We start from the raw sequence: 22,290 nt of genomic DNA on the forward strand, positions 1-22,290 counted from the left end.
ATTTTTGTTTTCACTTTTTCAGTTTTGCTTTAAAATTTCAGTTTCAAGTTATAGTATTAAAAACAATTTCCTAAATATTAATTTAATGCTTACTTGAAAAAATATTTAAAAATTAAAAAAGTAATATTTTATATTTCAATTTTTAAAATTTTGTTTTATTGTTTTAATAATTTATTTGAATTTTAGTCATCTTAGTTTTAGTTTTGAATAAATTTGAAAAGGCCAACAAGAATGATGCTTATGCTGAAAGCTAAGGCTTTCTAGAATGTAGGAATATGTATCGTTTTTTACTCTGAATATCAGAATGCCATTTGGCACCTAGATATACATCATTAATGTGATTACAATCAAATGTTAAGTTAATGATGATAAAAAAAAAAATGAACAAATATTTTTAAATTATTTTTGTTTATTAAACAAAATTTTTTGTTTAATAAATCTGTTATTCATGTTATCTGAAAAAAAGTCAGTGGAACTATCACAAAAACTTCCTTAACAAAATGAAAAAAAAAATTATCAAAATAATTTCATTTGGTTTACGGTAATATTTGAACTTTTATAAAAATAAATAAATAAATACAAGTCAAATAACTACTCTATTTTTTGAAGTCAGTTTATCAATAAGTTTTCTTTCTTTTTCTGATTAGCCTCTGAAGCCATCACAAGGTATTATTTCAAAGGATGTATGAGGATGATATGTATGAATGTAAATGCAGTGTAGTTTTGTACAGTCTCAGGTCGACCATTCCTGAGGTGTATGGTTAATTAAACCCAACCACCAAAGGACACCAGTATCAACAATCTAGTATTCAAATCCATACAAAAGTAACTGCCTTTAGTAGAATTTGAACCTTAGAATTCTCGACTTCAAAATCAGCTGATTTGCGATGACAAGTTCACCACTAGACCAATGTGGTGGGTTAGTTTATTAATAACTGGATCAGTATAAATTAAAATTGAAGAAAGGATTACTATTTAATGAGGTAAATGTAAATTAAAGTTATAATATATTAGATTTGTGAAATGTTCAAATTATTCTAATAATAACTTTGAGTATGAATATAATAAATTATATATATTTTTATTATATATTTAATCTTTTATAGTTAAAAACAAAAAATCTAACTGGTAAACCAGTTATAGTGATTTTTACTATAGAGAATTTAATGCTATATTGCAAGAATAGTTGAATGAATTCTAAAAGAGGCCTCTGCAATACAGATGTTTTCAAGGCTGGTGGTAATGCCTGCATTACAATGGTCTACCATGATTTTTAAAATAGAATTAAAGGAAATAGACTAAATGAAATAGTACATATAAAGAGGTGATGGATATACATCTTATCCCTAAATTATTTATGTGTAATATACCCTTTCATACTATGTTGAATATTTTACTTATTTTTTAATAGGAATGATGTAAATCCTATCATTGATAATTAAGTACTCTGAAATTATTTAATGTATAAGAATAACAATGTGGTTTATTTATGATATTTGTGTAATTTATGCTATTGTGTTTATTTCTCTCATTGACATAAATGTTATTTATCTTCATAAAGTTTTTTTTAATAAAATATTGTTTCATGCCTTGATTTTAAATTTCTTCTTTTCTACCTATTTATTATTATTTTTATCCGAGATTAATAAACGGTTTTGAATAATCTATTAGTGAGTTCTGGTACTTTTCATATCACTGTTAAATATTATGAGTTACTTTATAAAATAAATCTCTTTTAGCCACAACTATAATTAACATAATCTAGTATGTGAAAACAGATGTTACGTGATTTGCAGAAACAGTGGTATACTTTAATTTTCTTATTATAATATTACAAACTTGAACATTCTATACACACTTATTTTAACAAAGAAGATGAGATGGATGAAATAGTAGATGAAAAAGAAGATCCTAGCTAAGAATTAAACCAAAAATCAGCTGATATAGATGTCAGTATGCTCACCACTGGACTGACTGACTGGGCAGTTAGCAATACCAACATTTTATAATGACATCATCAAGCTGAGCATGGCTGCCAGTTTTCTATTGCTATACAGATGCCTGAAGTTACAGTATAATAATATTTAGCCAATCACTTTTCTGGAAATACTTGTTTAAGGAATATTTAGTTCAGGTATATTAAATTATGATTTATTTTAAAATAATAACAGTACTATGTAACTTAGATACTTACACAGACAGTCTTAATATACAAACCCCTGGTATATTTATAATAGTGGATGAGTGTGTTTTGAACATGGGGATATACTTTATTCCATAATGCTTAAGAAGGTATGTAAAAAATTACTTGTGCCAAAATTTTATATATAGTAAAACCAAATGCTGGATTTACAATTGCTCACTAAATATTCTCTAGAGTTAAATGCATCATTGAGGACAAACTCAGTACTAAAACGGTAAATAATTTTAAAATTATCCATAGTTTAAATATGGATGTGAATACTAAAGAAATAAGTGACATATTCTTGTTCAAGTTGGCATAAATTCCATACAAGTTGAATAACGACTTTTTTTGTATTCTGAACCGTTTTATTTGATAGGGAGTGAGGTATTACAATAAAAAAAGTACTTTGAGAAAGTGGAAAATTAGCAAAATGCTCCAATCCAAAAAAAGTAGGTTTATTGGCAACATGAACATAAAATTATTTTCACTTCAAAACTAAGCAAGGTACTAAAACTACATAACACTTGAATTGTAACAATAAATCTTAAATAAAATTTTGATTTCTAATAAAAATAACAATATTTGGAATTGGAAACCATTCTTTTTATTTTTGTAAAAATCTTACAGTATCGAATACCCTTCATTCCCCCAGTCTAGTTAAAAGGCACACATCATTTCTACACTCAATACCACAGAGGAGAGACATTTTTTTAAAAAGATCAATATACAAATATAAACAAGGACATAATAATAATAATAGTAATAATAATCATAATATAAAGAACAATTTTTCTAAAAACTTCCCCACTTAGTTTACTGAAGTGAAAAAGCAAATATAGTAATCTTCTAGCCTAGGTTATTTTTATTTACATAATATATAAGTAATTTTAAATAATTTCATATACAACATTTTTGTAATTTCAAATTGTGTAAAAATTACTGTATAATATACTATTTACAATGAATATATAAAATATTAAAATAATATAGCAAATATTTACCATAAATTTGGCATTTGCCAGTGTTCCCATAAGAAACAGTTGTGACTACAATCTAAAAATATTATGATAAGCAAAAATATTGTTGGAATTTATTTCTTTATGAATAAAAAAGGAAATTATATGTGTATTATGATAATATTCAACCAACTAGAAGAAATACTTTTAAATCAAAAACTTATAGCCTTTAATTTGTATAAATAAGATAAAATAAACATTTTCAATAGATTCTTTATAACAGTAATGATGATGACAGTGATGCTTTTGATGACAATAATGATGATACTGTCTTAATTGTTTTTTCTTCTTGCATGTTGCTGGAAATGTGTAACGTGCATTGATAATTTATTATGATAGTCTAATAATTTATGATGAAAATGTATATGAATAACAATGACAATGTTAATGATATTGTTTTTGATAGGTATTCTTATAAGGACAAAAATGTATAATGTAGGAACAAAATATAACACAAACCAACAGAAATTATGTGCGAACCCACAGAATTATAAAATCTTATTTACTAGTATCAGTAATGTGCTAAGTAAATACCTAAGAATAATTTAATAATATTGTGAAGTAGGCACCATCTTGGGAACAGCTATAATACCTGGATTATCAAACTTTTTAAACGAAAGAAACATAAATATGGAAAAAATTATATAAATTAAAAATATTTCATTTTATGTTGTCTTCTGGTGACTAGAGATTTCTAGTATTATTTAAGACAAAATCTTGGTTCTTCTCACATTTCACAAGAGCACAGATAAGAAACTGAAGTAACATTTTTTAAGTCTATTACAGATTATTCTGTCTTATAAAATAAACCAAAAATGTTCTCTCACAATTAATCGAAGGCTTCTTTTCTCGGAGCGTAGCTGCAGTCTATAGCACTTGACCTCAGAGTAATAGGTCACGAAGACAGTTGCTACTATGTCAACAATTTGAAAAACATTATCGCCAATGAAATGTTGACAAATAATACGAGCATAACAAGTTGCTGCCTTGAAAACCAATCCTGTACAAAAAAAAAAAAAAAAAAAATATATATATATATATATATATACATATATAGTGCCCAGTAAACTGTGTCATCTTAATTTAGTAATTGATTAATAGAACATTATTTTCCTTACACTAATAGCACTTATTTTTGCTAAAGAATTTTCCAGTTATTAATATAATTATGGTATAAAATCAAGACTAATTTTACTTTATTAACTATCACTTTTATGTTTACCATTGTAATTTCATATCAGACTGAACTTTTTCTTTACATAAGTGATATAAAACTAAATATTTTACTTTTTTGACTATTCTTAAATCTAAAGTTAAAACATTCAATAAGAATGGACTGAAAAAGTAAAGGTTGGAAATGTAAGAATGAGATAACTTTAGGATAACAATAAAATATATATTCAGACACAGAATATTGTATAATAAAGCAACACTGTATTAAAGGAAAATATTATTCACAGATTAAAGATTAAAAAAGGAGGAAGACAAGTGTTATTTGGAAAAGCATTAAGGTATGTCTTGAAAGAAAGTAGATAATTTAGAGCGGATTTGTAGAACTGAATATGATAAAAAGAGTTAGCAGAATAAAAAATTCAAACTAGTAAAATAAGTTATGAGGAATTACTAATACAATTTTTCACCGACCAAATAGAAATAAGACAAAAGAGATAAAGAGAAGGATTATAAAATTGAAATAACAGAAAGGCAACAATTTTTATAAATTCTATATGCCTTCTAACTCTTTCGTTAGTTTTGTAAAATAGCAGTTGGTTTCAAAATGATCATTAGTAACCTTTTTTCTTGTTACATTTAATTGAATAAGAAAAGTGACAGTGTTCAAAAGAAAACAAATAACATTGTTCAGAATTGACAAGTAAGATGTAAATAAAACATAAAATGACTGATATAAAAAAAATTAGAAAGAACATATAAACACTCGATTAGAATAACTGAGGTAGTTTGTGAACATGTCAAGAAAGAAATCTTATTAGATATGTTGTCAAATTACATGTGTGGACATATACAATGACATATATCCAATAAATAAAGACAAATAAAATGGAATAAAAAAAAAATATTTAAATTAGTTATCTGTCATTTTAATTGTGTTATATGAAATATTGTGTGATCAATTTCTCAATATAAAAGTTGTTAGCTTAAAAGATCTAATAGATCAATTGCTTCAAAAGACTGGTTACCATTTTGAAACATTAGACAGCTCTATCAGAAGGTGCTAATTATTAGCTAAATAAATAAATAAGTTAAACTAATTACTCATCTAACCTTAACTTGAGGACTGACGAGGTACAAAAGAGGATTTGCTCTTAACTTCTCAGCTTGGTCCTGCATTCTTCTTAGTTCTTCTCTTCGTGCTGAACTGAGAACAGACACTTCTTCACGAGACATTGCATCAGTTGCTTTTGGTAATGCTTGTACATCAGGCAGACTTTTCTTTCTCTGTATTGGAGCTGGTACAGGCACGCTCTAGAAATATAAAAAAAATATTAAATTATGGATTATACATATATTTTTATTATTTTCATTTTGCTATTCTGATGATGTAAATTAGTATAACGAATAAAAACTGCAACCATTCTATGAGAAACATAAACTGTTATATGAGGGATACTCAGAAAGTGAAGAATAAAACAGTAAAAATAAACAAAAATCTAATTATACTGATTGTATTAAGGAAAATAAACCGATATTTTCAAATACAAAAAACATATCAGTATGAGAAATCACTAGTAAAAAATCCTTTACATTTGAAAAATATACAATAAAAAACATGTGATTAATGATTGTGTAAGATCTCTGCAAACACACTAAATGAGGAAAAAACTTCTTTTTTTTTATTAATATATTTTAACAAAATACTATATGAAGACCATAACATTTTTTTAGGTGTTTTATTTCAGGCCTGCCACCTTTAGAAAAATATCTTTCTTCTATTTTTTTATCATATTTATTTTCGAAACTGACATCTGTGGTCTCAGTGCATAAACTATTGAGAATATTGAGTTCTTCGGGAAGAATTTTTCTGATTCCAAGATCATTAAAACCTTCCATCTGCTCTCTTAATAAGATCTTAAATATGATAATTGTAAACAATGATTATACCTCAAAGATCTTAGGTGTATTAATAAGATCATACCTTGATCCTTGTCGAGATCATATAAAGTTTTTTACAAATTTTCTTTCGATTTCCATAAACAAATGTTATTCATTTAGTTCAAGATGTGGATATAGGAATGTAGGTCAAAATTTTCCATTTTGTAGATTTCCATTAACTTCTGTAAAATACAAGTAGTTATGGACAATTGATATTGTGTGGTCAGGCTTGTTGATCTGACATATTACAGTGTTTATTTTATAGACATTTTTGAAAATTTGTAAATCATATTTATTATATAAACATACAAGTGACTATTTTTCATTTCATGGTAATGAATTAGTGTTGTTAACGAAGTTTCAATTAAAGTTATAATTACAATTAGTTATTAAGTAATTTAATATTATTATTATTATTAAAATATTGATATTACATTGCGTCAATGATAGTATATAAGCTCAATTATAGTGATCTTGATCTCTTTTAGACCAACTATTCTTATGACAGTGTTGCACACACGTTCCCCAACGACCAATGTACACCAGTAACGCGAGATTTCAATTGAAAGTCACTCTGAATTGAATGATGTATTACCTCTGCAGTAATAAAAAATAGCTGATGTAGCAACTAATGCAATGTTTACAATGAGCTGTTTATAAGTTATAATTGGGAATTTTTTGCCTGTATGTATTATGTTTAACATAAACATAAAATGTTTAACATAAAATATTATTTTGGCCTATAAAAGAAAAATTAAAAAATGAAAAAAATAGATTTTTAACATACCTATTTATTTGAGGATAATATTTATCCTTAATATTTCTGTTACTTGAGTTTGCTACTATTGAGAAAAACATAAATATAACTCCTGTTTAATTCAACAAGATTCATCTAATACCAAATGAATATTCTACTGTAATTCTTATGTGTTTTGTATTTTGTAATGCACAGAATCTGATAAAAGCACCGCTTAAAGCAAAGGTAATAATTCAAATGGGTTACTATGCTTTCAGGCCATGAATTATCTTTACAGTAGTTTTTAATTTGTAGACTGTTGCGGATAAACAACAGTAATTTGATTTGATTTAATTGCATATGAATTATTTACACAATAAATATTATGTGAATCAAAGTTTCTATCTTCTTTCAAAGAATTCTATCTTCTTTGATAGAATTTGAGAATTTTTTCTTTACCTTCATTTTTATTAGATGATTATACTCAATTCATAATTGTATTAAATTTCATAGAAAATAATAATCATTTTACAGATTTAAAAGTTGCAATTTTTATTTGTTCTTTCCTTAAAAAAATACAAATATACTTTAAATAAATATATTAAAGAAACTTCATTTAGTATTTAGGTTACAAGTTCCATAAAAGAAATATTTTGTCAATTTTTGTGGGTAGCTTTAGCATTTTTCTAATTACAAATGGTGTAATTATTTAATATTCTGTGTCAAAATACATAGCAAATGAAAAAAAAATTTGAAACAGATGATTATCTTTTTTATGTTGAAGTACTTTCAGAACTTTCACAGCTTCATTTTCAGCTCTATTTTCACTAATCTGCCCTTGAAAAGTGTGGATCTGCATCTTGGTAGTAACAAGGTAAACGTGGCCAGTAATAATCTAACATGCAATACTAGATATGGTAATTTTAAATTGTTTATTAACACTTTCTAATAAGTGAGTAAAATGATATAATTTAAAAAAAAAACAGTTATAATCAATGCTTTTAGTTGAGACTACAGATTAGCATACACTTTAACTTTCTTACGAGAGTTTATAACTACTATTTACAATAAAATCATTCTACTCAGTCATCAGCAGTTCATCACACCTCCACCTAAGTTGTCAATACAATTTAAACAACATATTTTTTATAACACATAACAATATAGCTACAATATAATAACAAAGTATAAAAATATTAACTGAGGAGGTTTAAATGTAAAGAAAAAACTTCTGTATGAATCAGAACATTATAATCATAACTAATTGTCAAAATTTATCGACTGACTTATAAATGCATGCATACTAAAAAGAATGACGTAATATGTGTTAATGATAAAAATAAATACACACGGAAATGTTAAACAATGTGTGACATTAAATTTATGTCATTTCCTTTCCCATGGTTGACTGTGAATTGCAATTTCTTTGAAAAGAATAATACTTCAAATCATCTCCATTTAAACAAAAGTCTTAACGAAAATGTCATTTAGTATGCTTGTATAACTCATTTTCAAAATATATACACTTGTGCTTCCAGAAGATCTTTATGAAACTACATGGCTTTTTGGTCGAAGGTGTTACAATGTCTATAATGACATCAATTGAAGTGGTTAGGAAATCCATTTAAAGTGGGGCTGAATAATATGATCTATGCTATGTTTCTTAATTTTTTACTTTATTTTGTCAAATTCATAATAAAAACTTTAATAGTAATAAATAATTGCTTTGCTGTATGGAGGTATATACCATATATTGCCTTCTTTACTACATACAGCTGACTAGGCACACATTCATGCACAGATTTAAAGAAAACACCACTCTTATTTGAATTAATTTTTGTAAATCACCTCATAGAAATAGGTTTTGAAATAACCTGAAATAGGTCATAGAAATATTATTTTGAACAAGCAAATCTCAAAAAAGCTGGGAACTTACTTGATATCTATTTAACTACATATGAAAGCAGTTTTCTAACATTTCATTTTAAGCCTAGTAACAAGAATACCACTTAAAACTAACTGAAAAGGAACCATATGAAAAACCTTATGGAAGTATAAATTCATAAATTCTGAAAATGAGTCTTATTTAAAAAAAAAATGTTCTGTCATGTTGATCATTGAATTGTAGTGTATTAATTCATTTAATGCATTATTTTTATAATTTTGTTGTTTTATTGAAATATGTTGAGTTAGAGAATTTTTTTGCAAAATGTAAAATTTCTAAAGTTTATAACTGTTTTTATGTATGAGTTCCCATAGTCTAAATATGGAATACAATGATTACCCCATTAAAAACACAATTAAAAACATGAGTTAAAAAAATACTGCAATATAATTATGAAAAATTTTACATAAAGAAAAAATAAAACATATTTCATGATGTATAAAGTGTTTTAATTTTATATAAAAATAATAATGAAAAAAAATTATCAAATATATATAAAGTATGAAGAAGAATTAAAATATAATTAAGAATATTATAAACATTAAAATGATTGAGTTGTAATTGGAGTAAGTTCATAGTTTACATAAATGACAATGAATTAAAAAGTAACCCAAGGTAAAATTATTTACTCATCACAAATCTTTTAACCTTGAAAAAGTTTTAAAACTGAACATCATAGTAATTATGAAATAATTAAAACTTTAAAAACAGAAGATAATATTACCTTAAATTTATAAAAATTATATTATTTTTCTCGCCAATTAACACTGACAAACAAGAAAACAATTGAAATATCATTATGCAAACAACACTATTAGTCACACAAATATTAAACAGAAAAAGAAGATTGATTAAAGAAGGAAATAAATGTTTCTAAAATAAAACAAATATGGTGCAAACATAAAAAAATAATAATGTCTTGAAAGTATTGTAATATATTTTTTAAACCACCACATTTTGTTAAAGTATTTATTTTGGCAAGGAATTTGGCATTCACTATATACAGACCTGGCACTGATAATTACAGTAAAATTATATAACTTTTAAATAAGGTTTTTACTCAGGATTTATTACATGATAAATATGAGCTGATTATTTGAATAAATAACAGTAAATGGTTTAAAGTCATTAAAATAGATTCATATAATTATGATTAGTTAACACTATTATGTACAGTTGTGGTATTGTGGTATTTTCAGGTGAAGGTTCAAAAACTATGGGGGCCAATTGGTACCTCGATGGGAGGGGTGTTTATCCAGCTTTCACTGGCCCGGCGTGCCATCAATGCCGGGCTGAACATCAGATCCTCTTCTTCATCTTCTTGCTCTGACCACAGCATGGTGATGGGGATAGCGTCCTCACAGAAACACTCTTGCTCACTGTTTGTCTGCTTTTAGCTGCTTACTCCCCCACCTAGACCTCACTATAGTGGATCCTTGCCAAATTCATGAACCGCCCAGTCAAACCTCTACTTTCTGCTCTATTTTCTAATTATTCCCATCATATTCAATTTGAATGAATGTGGTTTTTTAAATTTATTTTTTAAAATAGAATTATAAAAAATAATTTTAAAGATCCTGACTATTAGTAATATTAAGGTAATTCTGTCACTCTTTGTGATAATATTAATTTAAAATAGCTATTGAATGACAGAGACCCTGTTGCTATTAAAAGCATGTTCACTTAATGAATTGTGTTCTGTATTTTTCAGTAAACCATACAGGTTTATCATTTTTAATTATGACCAAATATTCTACTTACGCAACAGTTTTAGATTATTTTTTAAAGATTTCAATCACAAATAGTAAAGTTTAAAATATTTTAATAAAATATTAATTTAATTTACATAATTTTGCATATAGATAAATTAGTGACTTAACATTTGTGCTAAATGCACCTGGCTACAGAAACTTTGCTTTTAGGTATTAGCCATTAAAGCTAATCATTTGTTTTCAGTAATAATTGTCCATTTATAAAACATTTTTTCATTACGGTTATCATGATAAAATTAATAAAAAATATTTTATAGTACACTTTTAATAGTCATTTGCTTGGTATAAATTTGGTAGATAATTACTCCATCAACAATTATAAATATGAGTTAAAAAAATATTACGATATAATTATGAAAAATTTTAGATAAAAAAATAAAAATAAAACATATTTCATGATGTATAAAATAATTTAATATAAAAATAAAAAATTTATCAAATAATTATAGTAGAAAAGACAGAAAGTATGGATTAGAATGAGAAATAATAGTAATTATCACACAGGTATTCTGAAATGTGTTAATAAAAAAAAAGATTGTCTTAAAATATGTAAATTATAAAAAATAATTTAAAAGAAATAAATAAATAATTTGTATTGCTTTCTAATGATGAAACCCATAATTGCTGTTATCAAAACAAACAAACCACTACCTTAGGAATTAATTTTTATAAATACCACTGATTGCTAAGTCAGTAGTACTTAAAAATACTTTTAAAAAATATTACAAACTTCATACGTAGAAGAATGTGCGATAACAACTGTTTCAGAGTAGAATAAAATAAATGGTTAGGTTCTGTGTACAAAAGTATTTTCAGTTGTTAAAAAATAATTTTATATAATATAAAAACAATTAGAGTATCAATATATTTACAAATTCACTCAGTTAAAAGAATTCATGAATTTATTTGCTTACAAAGAGTAAAATTAAAAAAAAATGAATCCTAGTCCTTTTAGATCATTTTGTTTTCATCTTTTATAACCGCATAGGAACACTTTAGTCAGTCCATTCTCCAAGTCTCTTAGAAGGGACAGTTTGGGTCTTGTGGCCCAAACTGTCCCTTCTCCCTGTACTCTTTCATACGTTCCAATCTTTGTGCCCTTTCTAGTGTTGAAAATGTTAGTTCGTGTTGTGAGTTTCTTTCTTGCGAGTGTGAAGTGAGTGTTTTTGTCTGATTTTTTTTCATTAAATTTTATCTTGTCTGTAGTGTCTTCTGGTGTAAGGCCAATTTCCTTCAAATCCTGTCTTATTACTCTGATCCATCTTAGTGTTCTTCGAATTAAGACTGTACTGTACTGGCTCTTTCAGAAGTCTCAAATCTTGCATCCTCAAGATGTGTCCAAAGAATCCTAGTCTCTTACTATGCATGGTGTCAGTGATGTGTTCTAACTCTTTGTACACAACTTTGTTGGGTATGATCCACCACTGCCAGTCTTTCTGGTACTTTTTGTTGATGTAGGTTCTTCCAATTCTTCTTTTGATTTTCTGGGGTCTGTCGGTCTTTCATTGTTTGTTCAGGAGGAAGAGTGCTTTTGCAGCATATGTGGTTTCTGGTTTTATAACTGTTGCAGTTAGGAATTAATTGTTATAAATACCACTGATTGCTAAGTCAGTAGTACTTAAAAATACTTTAAAAAAATATTACAAACTTCATATACAACTTTCATATTACAACTTTGTGTTTACGGATAGAGATTTTTTACTGTAGGTGTACCAGGTTAATTTTTGTGCTTTAGCTAAACCCACTGGGTTGGTTTAGTGGTGAACTTGTCATCGTAAATCAGCTGATTTTGAAGTTGAGAGTTCCAAAGTTCAAATCCTAGTAAAGGCAGTTACTTTTATACAGATTTGAATACTAGATCGTGGATACCAATGTTCTTTGTTGGTTGGGTTTCAATTAACTACCCATCTCATGAATGGTCGATCTGAGACTATACAAGACTATACTGCATTTACATTCATACATATTATCCTCATTCATTCTCTGAAGTAATACCTTACGGTAGTTCCAGAGGCTAAACAGAAAAAAAAGAAGTGCTTTAGCTAGTTTGTTTGTTCTTGTTTGGACTGAGGTTTTTTCGTTTAGGTTGTTTTCTATTATTTCTCCGAGGTATTTAAATTGGGTTACACTTTTGACTTTATTGCCGTTTATGTTTACTTCTTTTAATTGTGTTGGCTTTTGGGGAATAATTTCTGTCTTTCTGAAGATATTTTGAGGCCAAAATTTAATTATATTTCATTTTATTATAAATTTATGGGATCATAAATGTTAACTTCTATAGGCAGGTATGAATTATTTTACTGTCAGATCTAGAGCTTTTGATAAATAACAATAATCATGATATCTATCTCTGAATGTAAAATGTGTGCCAGGTATAATATTATCAGTTTTAAAATTAAATAGTCACTTTCTTTATATGAAAATAAATAAAAAAATAACAATAACTCTGACAAAATTATTTTGAACATTTAAACAAATACAAGATAAGCTAAAAAAAATATGAGTATAATGTGAAACTGAAATGTGTATGTTTGTGAGACAGAAGGTGAGAGAAGAGAGATAGAGAGAGAGAACCTTATGAAAACATAAAAAACACTTTAAGTAGTTTAACAAAGTAAAACTTTGTGGGACTTAAGAAATAAGCTGAAAGGTTGTTTCAATAAAACAAAAATGTTCTTTGGTGATAGAAGATATCTTGAAAGTACAAATTCTTTTTGTGTAAAATTTTTGTGAATGTATTCAGCATATCTTGGTTGTGAAAGTTGTCTGTACGAACTTAGATTCAGAGAAACAATACCCAGTAACAATGTATGAGGACTATTATGATGACATTAAAAGAATAATAACTGTTGAAATTCTAAAAAAGAAAACTTTCTTTATGAAATGTAATATAATAAATGAAGTTGACACTTGTTCATACACAAATACTATTTTATGGTTGTTATGAAGAGACACAATAAGATGGGTCTACCTTTCTCATATTTCATGAGAAAGGTGGATCACCTCTGAATTGAGAGAAAATGAAAATAATTGATATTAGTAGAAAAAATGATTAAAACCTGTATTGTGTGTTAAAAAGTGTAGAAAAACTAGTAAAATATTGTTGATCTAGCTAATTATGCGAGCAAAAATCAACTTTGGGCTTAATAATTACTGCTATAAGTAATACATTTGCATGAAAAAATTAGTTACTTCTAAATGAAGCATGCTTACAGATGCAGTGTTTTTAAAAAAATATTATAAGACTGAATGATTAAACAACTAGACATATATTAACATATGAAGCAGAAATAAAACAATATTTTTTTTAAATGAAACTATTTTGAATAAAAAAAGAATCTTGGTCTATTCAGAAGGGGAATTTTAATAATAATAAAAAAAATAAAAACTATAATTTTTTGATTTTATTATTTTTGCAAATAAATATATTTGAAAAACATTCCCAAGAACATATTTCTTTTTACATTTTTAAACTTGATTAATTTTACAATAATTTATTTTATTACACACTTTTTTCATTTTTATATTTATGTAATAATTAAACAGTAAGTTTACCCAAATAATAATTACACTAAGTAGTGAATTATTAAGTTATAGTTACATATTTTACAGACATTTTACAGTGCATAGTTAAAAAAGATTAATAACATTTTCATTAATGTTTATAACTGGAATTATTTGTCAGAAAAGTAAGAGAATGATATATATGTAGCATCAATATAAGATAAATATTATTTGCAATACTTCTCTTAAAGGTTCAACAGCTAATTAAACCACTAAAGTCTTATAAATAACTGAAAAAAAAAAATAAAAAAATAGTTTTCACTTTATAATTATACCATTTTTATTTATTAAATATGTCTCTGGTCATGTGATATCAATTTATACACGTAATTTGGCAATCATATGTAAATACTGTAAACAGTGCTTAGATATTAGCAAAATAAGCCATGCCTTATTGAAGAGAAAAAATACGACTCCCATGCAACAAAATAAGAATTACATAGATAAATCTGAAATATTAACTGAAAAGATTAAGAAAAACAACATGCTGAACTATCAATAAATATCTTAAGTTATTACCAGGCTACACACATTACCAATATGTGAAAAAAAATGTTTGCATGCTTCTGAAATATTTTGTCAAAAAAAAATAAAAAAACAATACTGAAACATTAATGCCATAATGAAATCATTGATAAAAAAGAAAATTCTTCACAGAATTTTGTGGAATGTATAATTACCACATAATTAAAATTTCTTAACTGTAATTTCTTTTTTTAATTTTCATATCTTTCTTCTTTCAAATAAAAATAACTCACTGACATATACACATTATTTTTCTTTAAGAAATATATTTATTAGTGTTTAATTATTGTATCTTATAAAAAGAACAAAATTGTCATTAAATATATATATTTTAATCTTCAAAATCTGCTTTCTTGAATTACTAAAATTTATAAAGAACAATATTTATTATAAGCAGCATTTTAATAAATAAAGAATATTTTTAACAATAGCAATACATTATAAATTAGTAAACATGTAAAAATTGACTTCAAATCCATTAAGCTTAAAGCTGATACATGCATGCCACATGTAATAAGTTAAAACAGTGTTCCAGAAGCAGATGATTCTAAAGATGAGTGTTTTATTCTATTAATTATCTAAAATAAATGAAAACTTCTACTTATATAATGCAGGAAATGAAACAAAAACACATCAATTATGTACACACTTAGCAATGTGTACAAATATGAACATTTAGAACGGACATACAATAGCATAACAAATTCATACACAGTACAGTCTCAGTAATCTCTAATTCAGAAATATTTATTTTAAAAGATGAAACACAGGTTATTTCTTATCAGGTTAAAGAACTGTAATTATATAGTGCAGGGTGGGTGCCATAAAAAGAGTTTGAATTAAACATTTCACAATCAAGGTCAGTGACCTTGCTTTAATAATCACATGAATGGAAGGATTAGTTGTGTAATCGAAGTAAAGTTCAATATTCCTATCCAAGTTGTTAAACACATAATAAATTAATTGTTATTAAAATATTTTCATATTGGTTACACTTGAATTTTGGAAACATCAGTAAGAATATCTTCAAGGACTTATGACAAAAAAAATTGAAGAGTAAAATTTTTTTGACATAGATTCTTAGACTTGCAGTAAAATAATTTCCCGAGATTTTTTTTTGGAAAACTTTTATCCGAAATCAATAAAGATTGGAAATAGAAGATGAACAATCAATTGAATTAAGGAGTATGTGATGCAAAAGAATATTCTTATCTATTAATATTAATAGAATAAAAATTTAGATATAAATCTTGGTGTTATGACTGTGTAAGCCTTTGAGATGAAAATCCAAAAAATTATGTTACTCATGATTTTATTACTTAAATGACTGCACCATTCTGAAGTGAAATAAGCATTTTTAAAAAATTAATTTTCTAAATATGAAAAATATGTGTCTACATAATTTTTAAAAATAGTAATTTTATTAAATTTTAAGACACTTTTTTCAAAGAATAACTTAATTTCTTTTTATCAACATGTATTACAGAGAATTTTTTTAAATCCAAGATGGCCATGGCCTTATAACTCAGATTATTGAGACGATTAAGTTGTTATGAAGTTTTACTTCTACATTTTAAGCTATTGCATAATAAAAAGCTATTGCACAAGCAATACATAATTATAATAAAATCACTGACTTTTTCTAAATAAAAGCGTGGAAAAAAAAATTAATCATTAATGTTAGAGATAAGTGTAAAACTTCTTCAAAGTATTCAAGTACCTTGGCTGGAGCTGCTGGTTTAGCAGTCGGTATGTAAAGAGATTCTGTGCGCTTTGGTTGGCCAAGGGGTGATGGTACAATATCTTGTCCTAAACCTCTCTTACGTATTATGACCTCCTCAAAAGGAGAATTGTTGACTGGTGTAGGGTTGATGCCAGCTCCTACTGCAGCACCATTACCTGCTACGGGTGCAGGTGTTGCTCCTCTCACCTGAGATGGAGCTCTTACCCCTCTTTCTGGTTCATTAGTTGATATACCAGTCACACTTGTCTTGTCTACAGATGGTTGTCGAGAACCTCCTAATCGGCTTGCTGCACGACTATACCGATCTACACTGCTGTCTCGACTTGGAGGTCGTTTATAGTGGTCAAAATGATCACTCATTGCCTGATAATTTTAAAAAGAATTGAACATAATAAAGCATTAATAACAGATATATTTATTTTTAAAAAAACATCTGATAATATAGTCATTCAACTATGTAATGCTGATAGAAAAAACTGCATACAGAATTTAAAATTCACTTAACTTGAACCACATTTTAGAAAATATTTGTTAGAGATAAACAGTCTAAACAAAGCTAGAGGAAGAATGTTACAAGTGTTGTCAGATATATGGGTATATCTACTTATGAAAAAGTTAGTGATAATATTTATTGATTAAGAGGTTATTTTTAATCATATTTTTATAATATTCTTACTTAACTAAATAATAAATTATTTTTTAACAAAATCTCTCACTACTATGAAACAAATCATAGTGATGTATTTTAACAGAAAAGAAGGGCATACAGAAAGAAAGGGTATTTTTTTTTTAGAGAAATAAAGGTATTTATTATAAAAGGGAATTTAACAGTAAGATGTTTCTCCTTACAATAGGTATAATAATCTAATGTTAAAACTAAAATTTGTGCTATATTTTTAATAATTTGAACAACTATATTTTTTATTAAATTAATAAAACTTTTAACAAACAGAATACAATTTAATCTCACTGAAAAACTTTTGAATTCAGAAATAAATGTATATTGTAGGTTAAAAACTGGTAGTAAGGAATCACCACAAGGGAACAATGTTACCATAATATACATATCTTCTGCAGCCATTTCTTAATTCCTTAACCATCGTGCCAGTATTGTTTTTCAGATGGATTGTTAAAGACTCCAATCTGAAATTGACAGATCATTTATATTTCCAATTAACAAGCAGATTTTGATAGAAGTTTCTTCTCAAATATTATTCCGCTTTTGAATGTAAAAAAAAACACAAAACAAAAAGAAGTTGATTATCAGTTTCATAATTATTGTACCTTATCTTAAAAATTAGTAACGTAACCAAATGTTGAATGCAACCATTTAGTTAAACATTTATGAAATGGAATACTAATACTAAATTATTACTTAAATAATTTTCATATTACTGAGTCATAACCGAAGTTAATTCTTTTTATTAATTAAAATTTATTTTGTTTAAATGTTTATAAAAGCATCTTTCCTAATTTTATTTAATAAACCTGTTAAACATAACTTACTAAAGGGTTTTGTATGTCCCTTCTATACCCAAAGAGCCAAATCTAATATAAAAGATAAAACACTTGTAAGTACCTAAGAAATTATTAAGAAGTGTTTTCAACATTTCATGAATTTAAAATAAAATCATTACATTATAAATTTTCACTATTGACTCTACTTTTAGGCAATGAATAACCATTGAATTGCAATAATAAATATCAAAATAATGTAAGTGGATTCCATAATTAATATTTTACAATTTTGAATATTTCTCATTAAAATAAGGTTATAAAAATCAATTTCTATGAGTACCATTACTATACATGCATTTATTAAAAATCAAAATGAAAGGATAATTTTATCTTATGGCTAAATATATGATATACCTATAATTAAACTGACAAATGATCATTTGTTTGGTGAGTAATATTACTATAATTTAAATATTAGATTTTGCACTTAATATTAATGAAAAAATAATGATTAGTATTGTTTAATTGAAGAATAATCTAGACATATAAACTTTTTCAAAAAAAAAAAAAAAACAAACGATGGTGTCTATTTCTTACAAGAATATGATTTATTGAAGATTTATGAAATAAAATCTTATTTTGCAGTAAAATATTAAAATTTTTGTAATAAAAATCAAAGAAGTTGTAATGGCTTAAATTGATCAATAGTATAATTTACTCTTATGAATATAAAATAATAATTTATAACATCTGATTCGATGCTTGATAGAAGCAATTTATGAAACTATTTCTGGTTTAACTGAGTGATTGGCAAACTGACAGATAATTGGGTAAATTGGCAGTTGGGACTAGCAAGTGATGAATGAAATATGTCTATTTAGTTAAGTTAATTACATCTATAAATTGGAAAACATAATCTTTATTTAATTTGGGTTTAATTGTGACTTGAAGTGGTATTATATAGATAATGTAACAAAAAAAAGAAGAAATAAGCATTTATATATTTTAACTTTTAAAATTTTTGTACTACTTCCAGAATGAAATTTACTCCCGGATATTTTTTATTTTACTAAATAGTACATAGGGCTATTATCAATTTCTCAAACAAACTATATAGTGTTTGTCAATGTAATATTTTACTCAGCAACGAAGATAAGTAAGTAAACATTACTTTTAAAATGATTAAACAGAACATTAAATATATTATAATTCATGAAATTATGTTAACTTTTTTTGTCTATTTGCAGCTGGCAACCTTGTAATGGGACATCTTAATACAAAGTCAGGTTTTTGTATGACTTGTGGAAATGTAATAATTGTATTCTCTCGTACCTGTTGGAAATTGTAGCCAGGATTTTCTCCAGAAACCAGTTTAGAGTTGCGTCTTAGACCAGCCCTGTTTTGTTGATTAGAGAGATCATCTACAGCATTTGTCATTTTATGGTCCGGTGGCATAGGTGTTGGTGGTGTCACCATTTGCTGTGGCATCTGCGTTGGATCATAACCAAATTGTGTTTGAGGCATTTGTGATGGATTGTTTTGCTGCATCATTTGCTGCATTTGTTGAGGTGTGTATTGTTGTTGACCTGGATATGGTTGCTGTACTGATTGTTGAGTTTGATATTGTTGTGGTTGGTACTGGTTCTGTGGTTGGTACTGTTGCTGGTTTTGATATTGATATTGTTGTTGCTGCTGTTGCTGCTGCTGCTGTTGTTGCAGTAATTGCTGTTGTAACTGTTGCTGTGTTTGAAGTAACTGTTGCTGCACTTGATTTGGAATCTGTTGCATATGCGATGGAATTTGATTTTGCTGAGTCTGGTATGTTACTTGATTTTGTGATGGTTGTTGAGTTTGGAACTGTTGAGAAGGTAATGGTGGTTTTGACGGTAACTGTTTTACTTGTCCATCTTGTACCTGGGATGGTATCTGATTAGGGGTTGCTGTGGTAGGTGTATTTGGTATACTTCCATCAGCTGTTGGTGTCTTATTTTGAAGTATAGATTTTCCTGGCATGGCATCCTCTGGAGGAGGTCGGAATTTCATTATCTCTCGACTTCTCAACTTCTCCAAACCTGAAAAATAATAAAATCTATATATACATTTATTCTAAAAAAAACAACATTCAATTAAATAAAACTTGGACTTAATTTAGAAAAAATGGGAATAATGTATGTGCCAGAATATAGCATTTATGTTTGTATTTATTTGTATTTTTGTCAAATCATGAGTGGTTATTAACAATTATATATTGCTTTTTAGCTGGCATAACCATAGTGGTATGTATGTATGATGATATGAGTTACAAGTCCTTTTGAAAACAAAATAGCTGTTCTCAAGGACAACCAGTATCGGGTGCCAGACATTAGAGAAATAAGTTAAGTGGTATCCTGTTATATTATTTACTCAGCCAAACACATATGTACAAATCACTTATTTGTAAATATATCTGTAGAATATCAGGCTTACTGAAAAGGTGATAGTCAACCTAAGTTTTCCAGCTTTATTTGTTTATTGTAGAGACTGACTATATGTTGAATATCACTGTAGAATGTTACTACTCTCACAGAAACCAATTGATTCTCTTGTACCTCTAGTGTTTTATTAGTGTCGCAACCATAAGAAAGAATGGAACAGATACTCTAACGCAACAAAATAATACACCTCTTTCTGCAATGAAACTATTTATTATATACACTATTTTAATTCAGCAGCAGACACAAATAATTAGTTGTAATTAGATTAGATAGGCATGTAATTTTGTGGTATAAATTATTGCATGACAAATGCTATTAATATAGTATGTTTTTGAATTAAATTTGACCCTTCTTATGCAGGGGAAAAAAATTACAGAGTAGATGTTCTAAGGAATCAGTTACTTGAATTCTAATTAAAAAGGAAAAGGTCTGAATTTTCATGCACTTAAATTGAAAAGTTGTGATTTGATCAAGGAACAATCATACTTGTATTGAATAAGTAATTAATACATTTAAAAGTTTTCCTTCTCATTAAAAGAAAAACTCACAAAATTTACTACTAATTCACCTGGTTGGCTGAAGTCAGGTGCAAACTGCTTGGCAGTGGCTAAAGCTATTTCATAATCTTCTCTCGCATGGTCAGCTGCCATGTCTGCCAGCTCAGCTTTCCCTCTTGCTGTTGCTGTTCTACGAACATATCATAATTACCCTCATCAATTATCAAATACTACTCATAATGTAAAAAATAATAAATAAAATATTGTATTATTTACAAAATTATAAATATCCTCTTTTATGTTAAGTATTTCATATTTAAGATAAAACATGTTTTTATACATTTTTTTAGGTTTTAGGTAAATTATTTTAGAACATGATAATTATATATCTCATTCTTTTTTAAATTACCTGACAATTTTTAAAGCTAGTGGTATGGCTGTAAAAAATCAGTTTTGTTAAAATATATGAATAGCTGCAAAATATTTATGAAATCAATTAAAAAGTTGACAAAAATTTAATGTCTAAAGACAATTACCATAAAATTGAAAGACAAATCAATTAAATCTTATTATGCATTTATATAAAATTATTATTCATATGTGATTCTTCAGCTGACATTTCTTTTAACTTATTTTTAATTAATTAAAAAGTTACTTTTTAATTCATAATAACTATTCTCATCAATATAAATTTATTGGCTAAAACATTTAACAAAATTACGTGTAATGAAACATAAACCATGTAACATGTTCAGTGTGAAAATATGAAAAAAATGTTTTTTCTAAAAAATTTACAACTTTACATATTATCCTATAATTTTTTATGTGTAATAAACTCACTGACTTCTAAAACTAAACGAATGTGATGTTGTGATCTTATTTCAGACACTAAGTGATAGAAGTAGAATGAATTTATAAGATTCTAATTGAAGAATGTGGTCATTATTGATCAGAAAAAAATGATATTACAAAAGTAATTAGAAACAAAAAAATATGCTTTAAGATTTATGAGTAATTTTACACGGTACTAAGTTATGAAAATAGTAATTAATAAACAAAAAAATCTGATGTGGACACGACATGACTTCCTTGTATGCTTATTCATTTTATATGCTTATTCACTTATTTCATTTAAAAGTGAAATATGATCCTCCAATTCTTTAATAAAGTGGGCAGTTACACAAATGCTAAAATATTAGTTTTTATTAAGATTAAATATTTATACAATTATTAATTTAACTTACATAATTTTATCTTACATGA

General features: G+C 26.5%; 1 protein-coding gene across 5 annotated transcripts in view; it reads right to left on the reverse strand.

The window, feature by feature from the left end:
- Positions 1 to 2,624: 2,624 nt before the first annotated feature.
- Positions 2,625 to 22,290, reverse strand: part of jp (junctophilin) — a 367,551-nt gene continuing 347,885 nt past the window's right edge. The window contains exons 6-10 of one of the 5 annotated variants that reach the window (XM_075358619.1): positions 21,099 to 21,217; positions 19,389 to 20,128; positions 16,575 to 16,961; positions 5,485 to 5,685; positions 2,625 to 4,201 (exon numbers count right to left, since the gene is read on the reverse strand). In XM_075358619.1, coding sequence (XP_075214734.1) covers positions 4,115 to 4,201; positions 5,485 to 5,685; positions 16,575 to 16,961; positions 19,389 to 20,128; positions 21,099 to 21,217 — 1,534 coding nt within the window. In that variant the 3' untranslated portion in view covers positions 2,625 to 4,114. Of the gene's footprint in view, positions 4,202 to 5,484; positions 5,686 to 10,227; positions 10,390 to 14,149; positions 14,560 to 16,574; positions 16,962 to 19,388; positions 20,129 to 21,098; positions 21,218 to 22,290 lie in introns of those variants that run through there. The other 4 variants (XM_075358622.1, XM_075358620.1, XM_075358623.1 and 1 more) reach the window with 4 other exon arrangements.

This window comes from Lycorma delicatula, chromosome 2 (assembly GCF_047948215.1).
Source record: "Lycorma delicatula isolate Av1 chromosome 2, ASM4794821v1, whole genome shotgun sequence".
Classification (NCBI taxonomy): domain Eukaryota; kingdom Metazoa; phylum Arthropoda; class Insecta; order Hemiptera; family Fulgoridae; genus Lycorma; species Lycorma delicatula.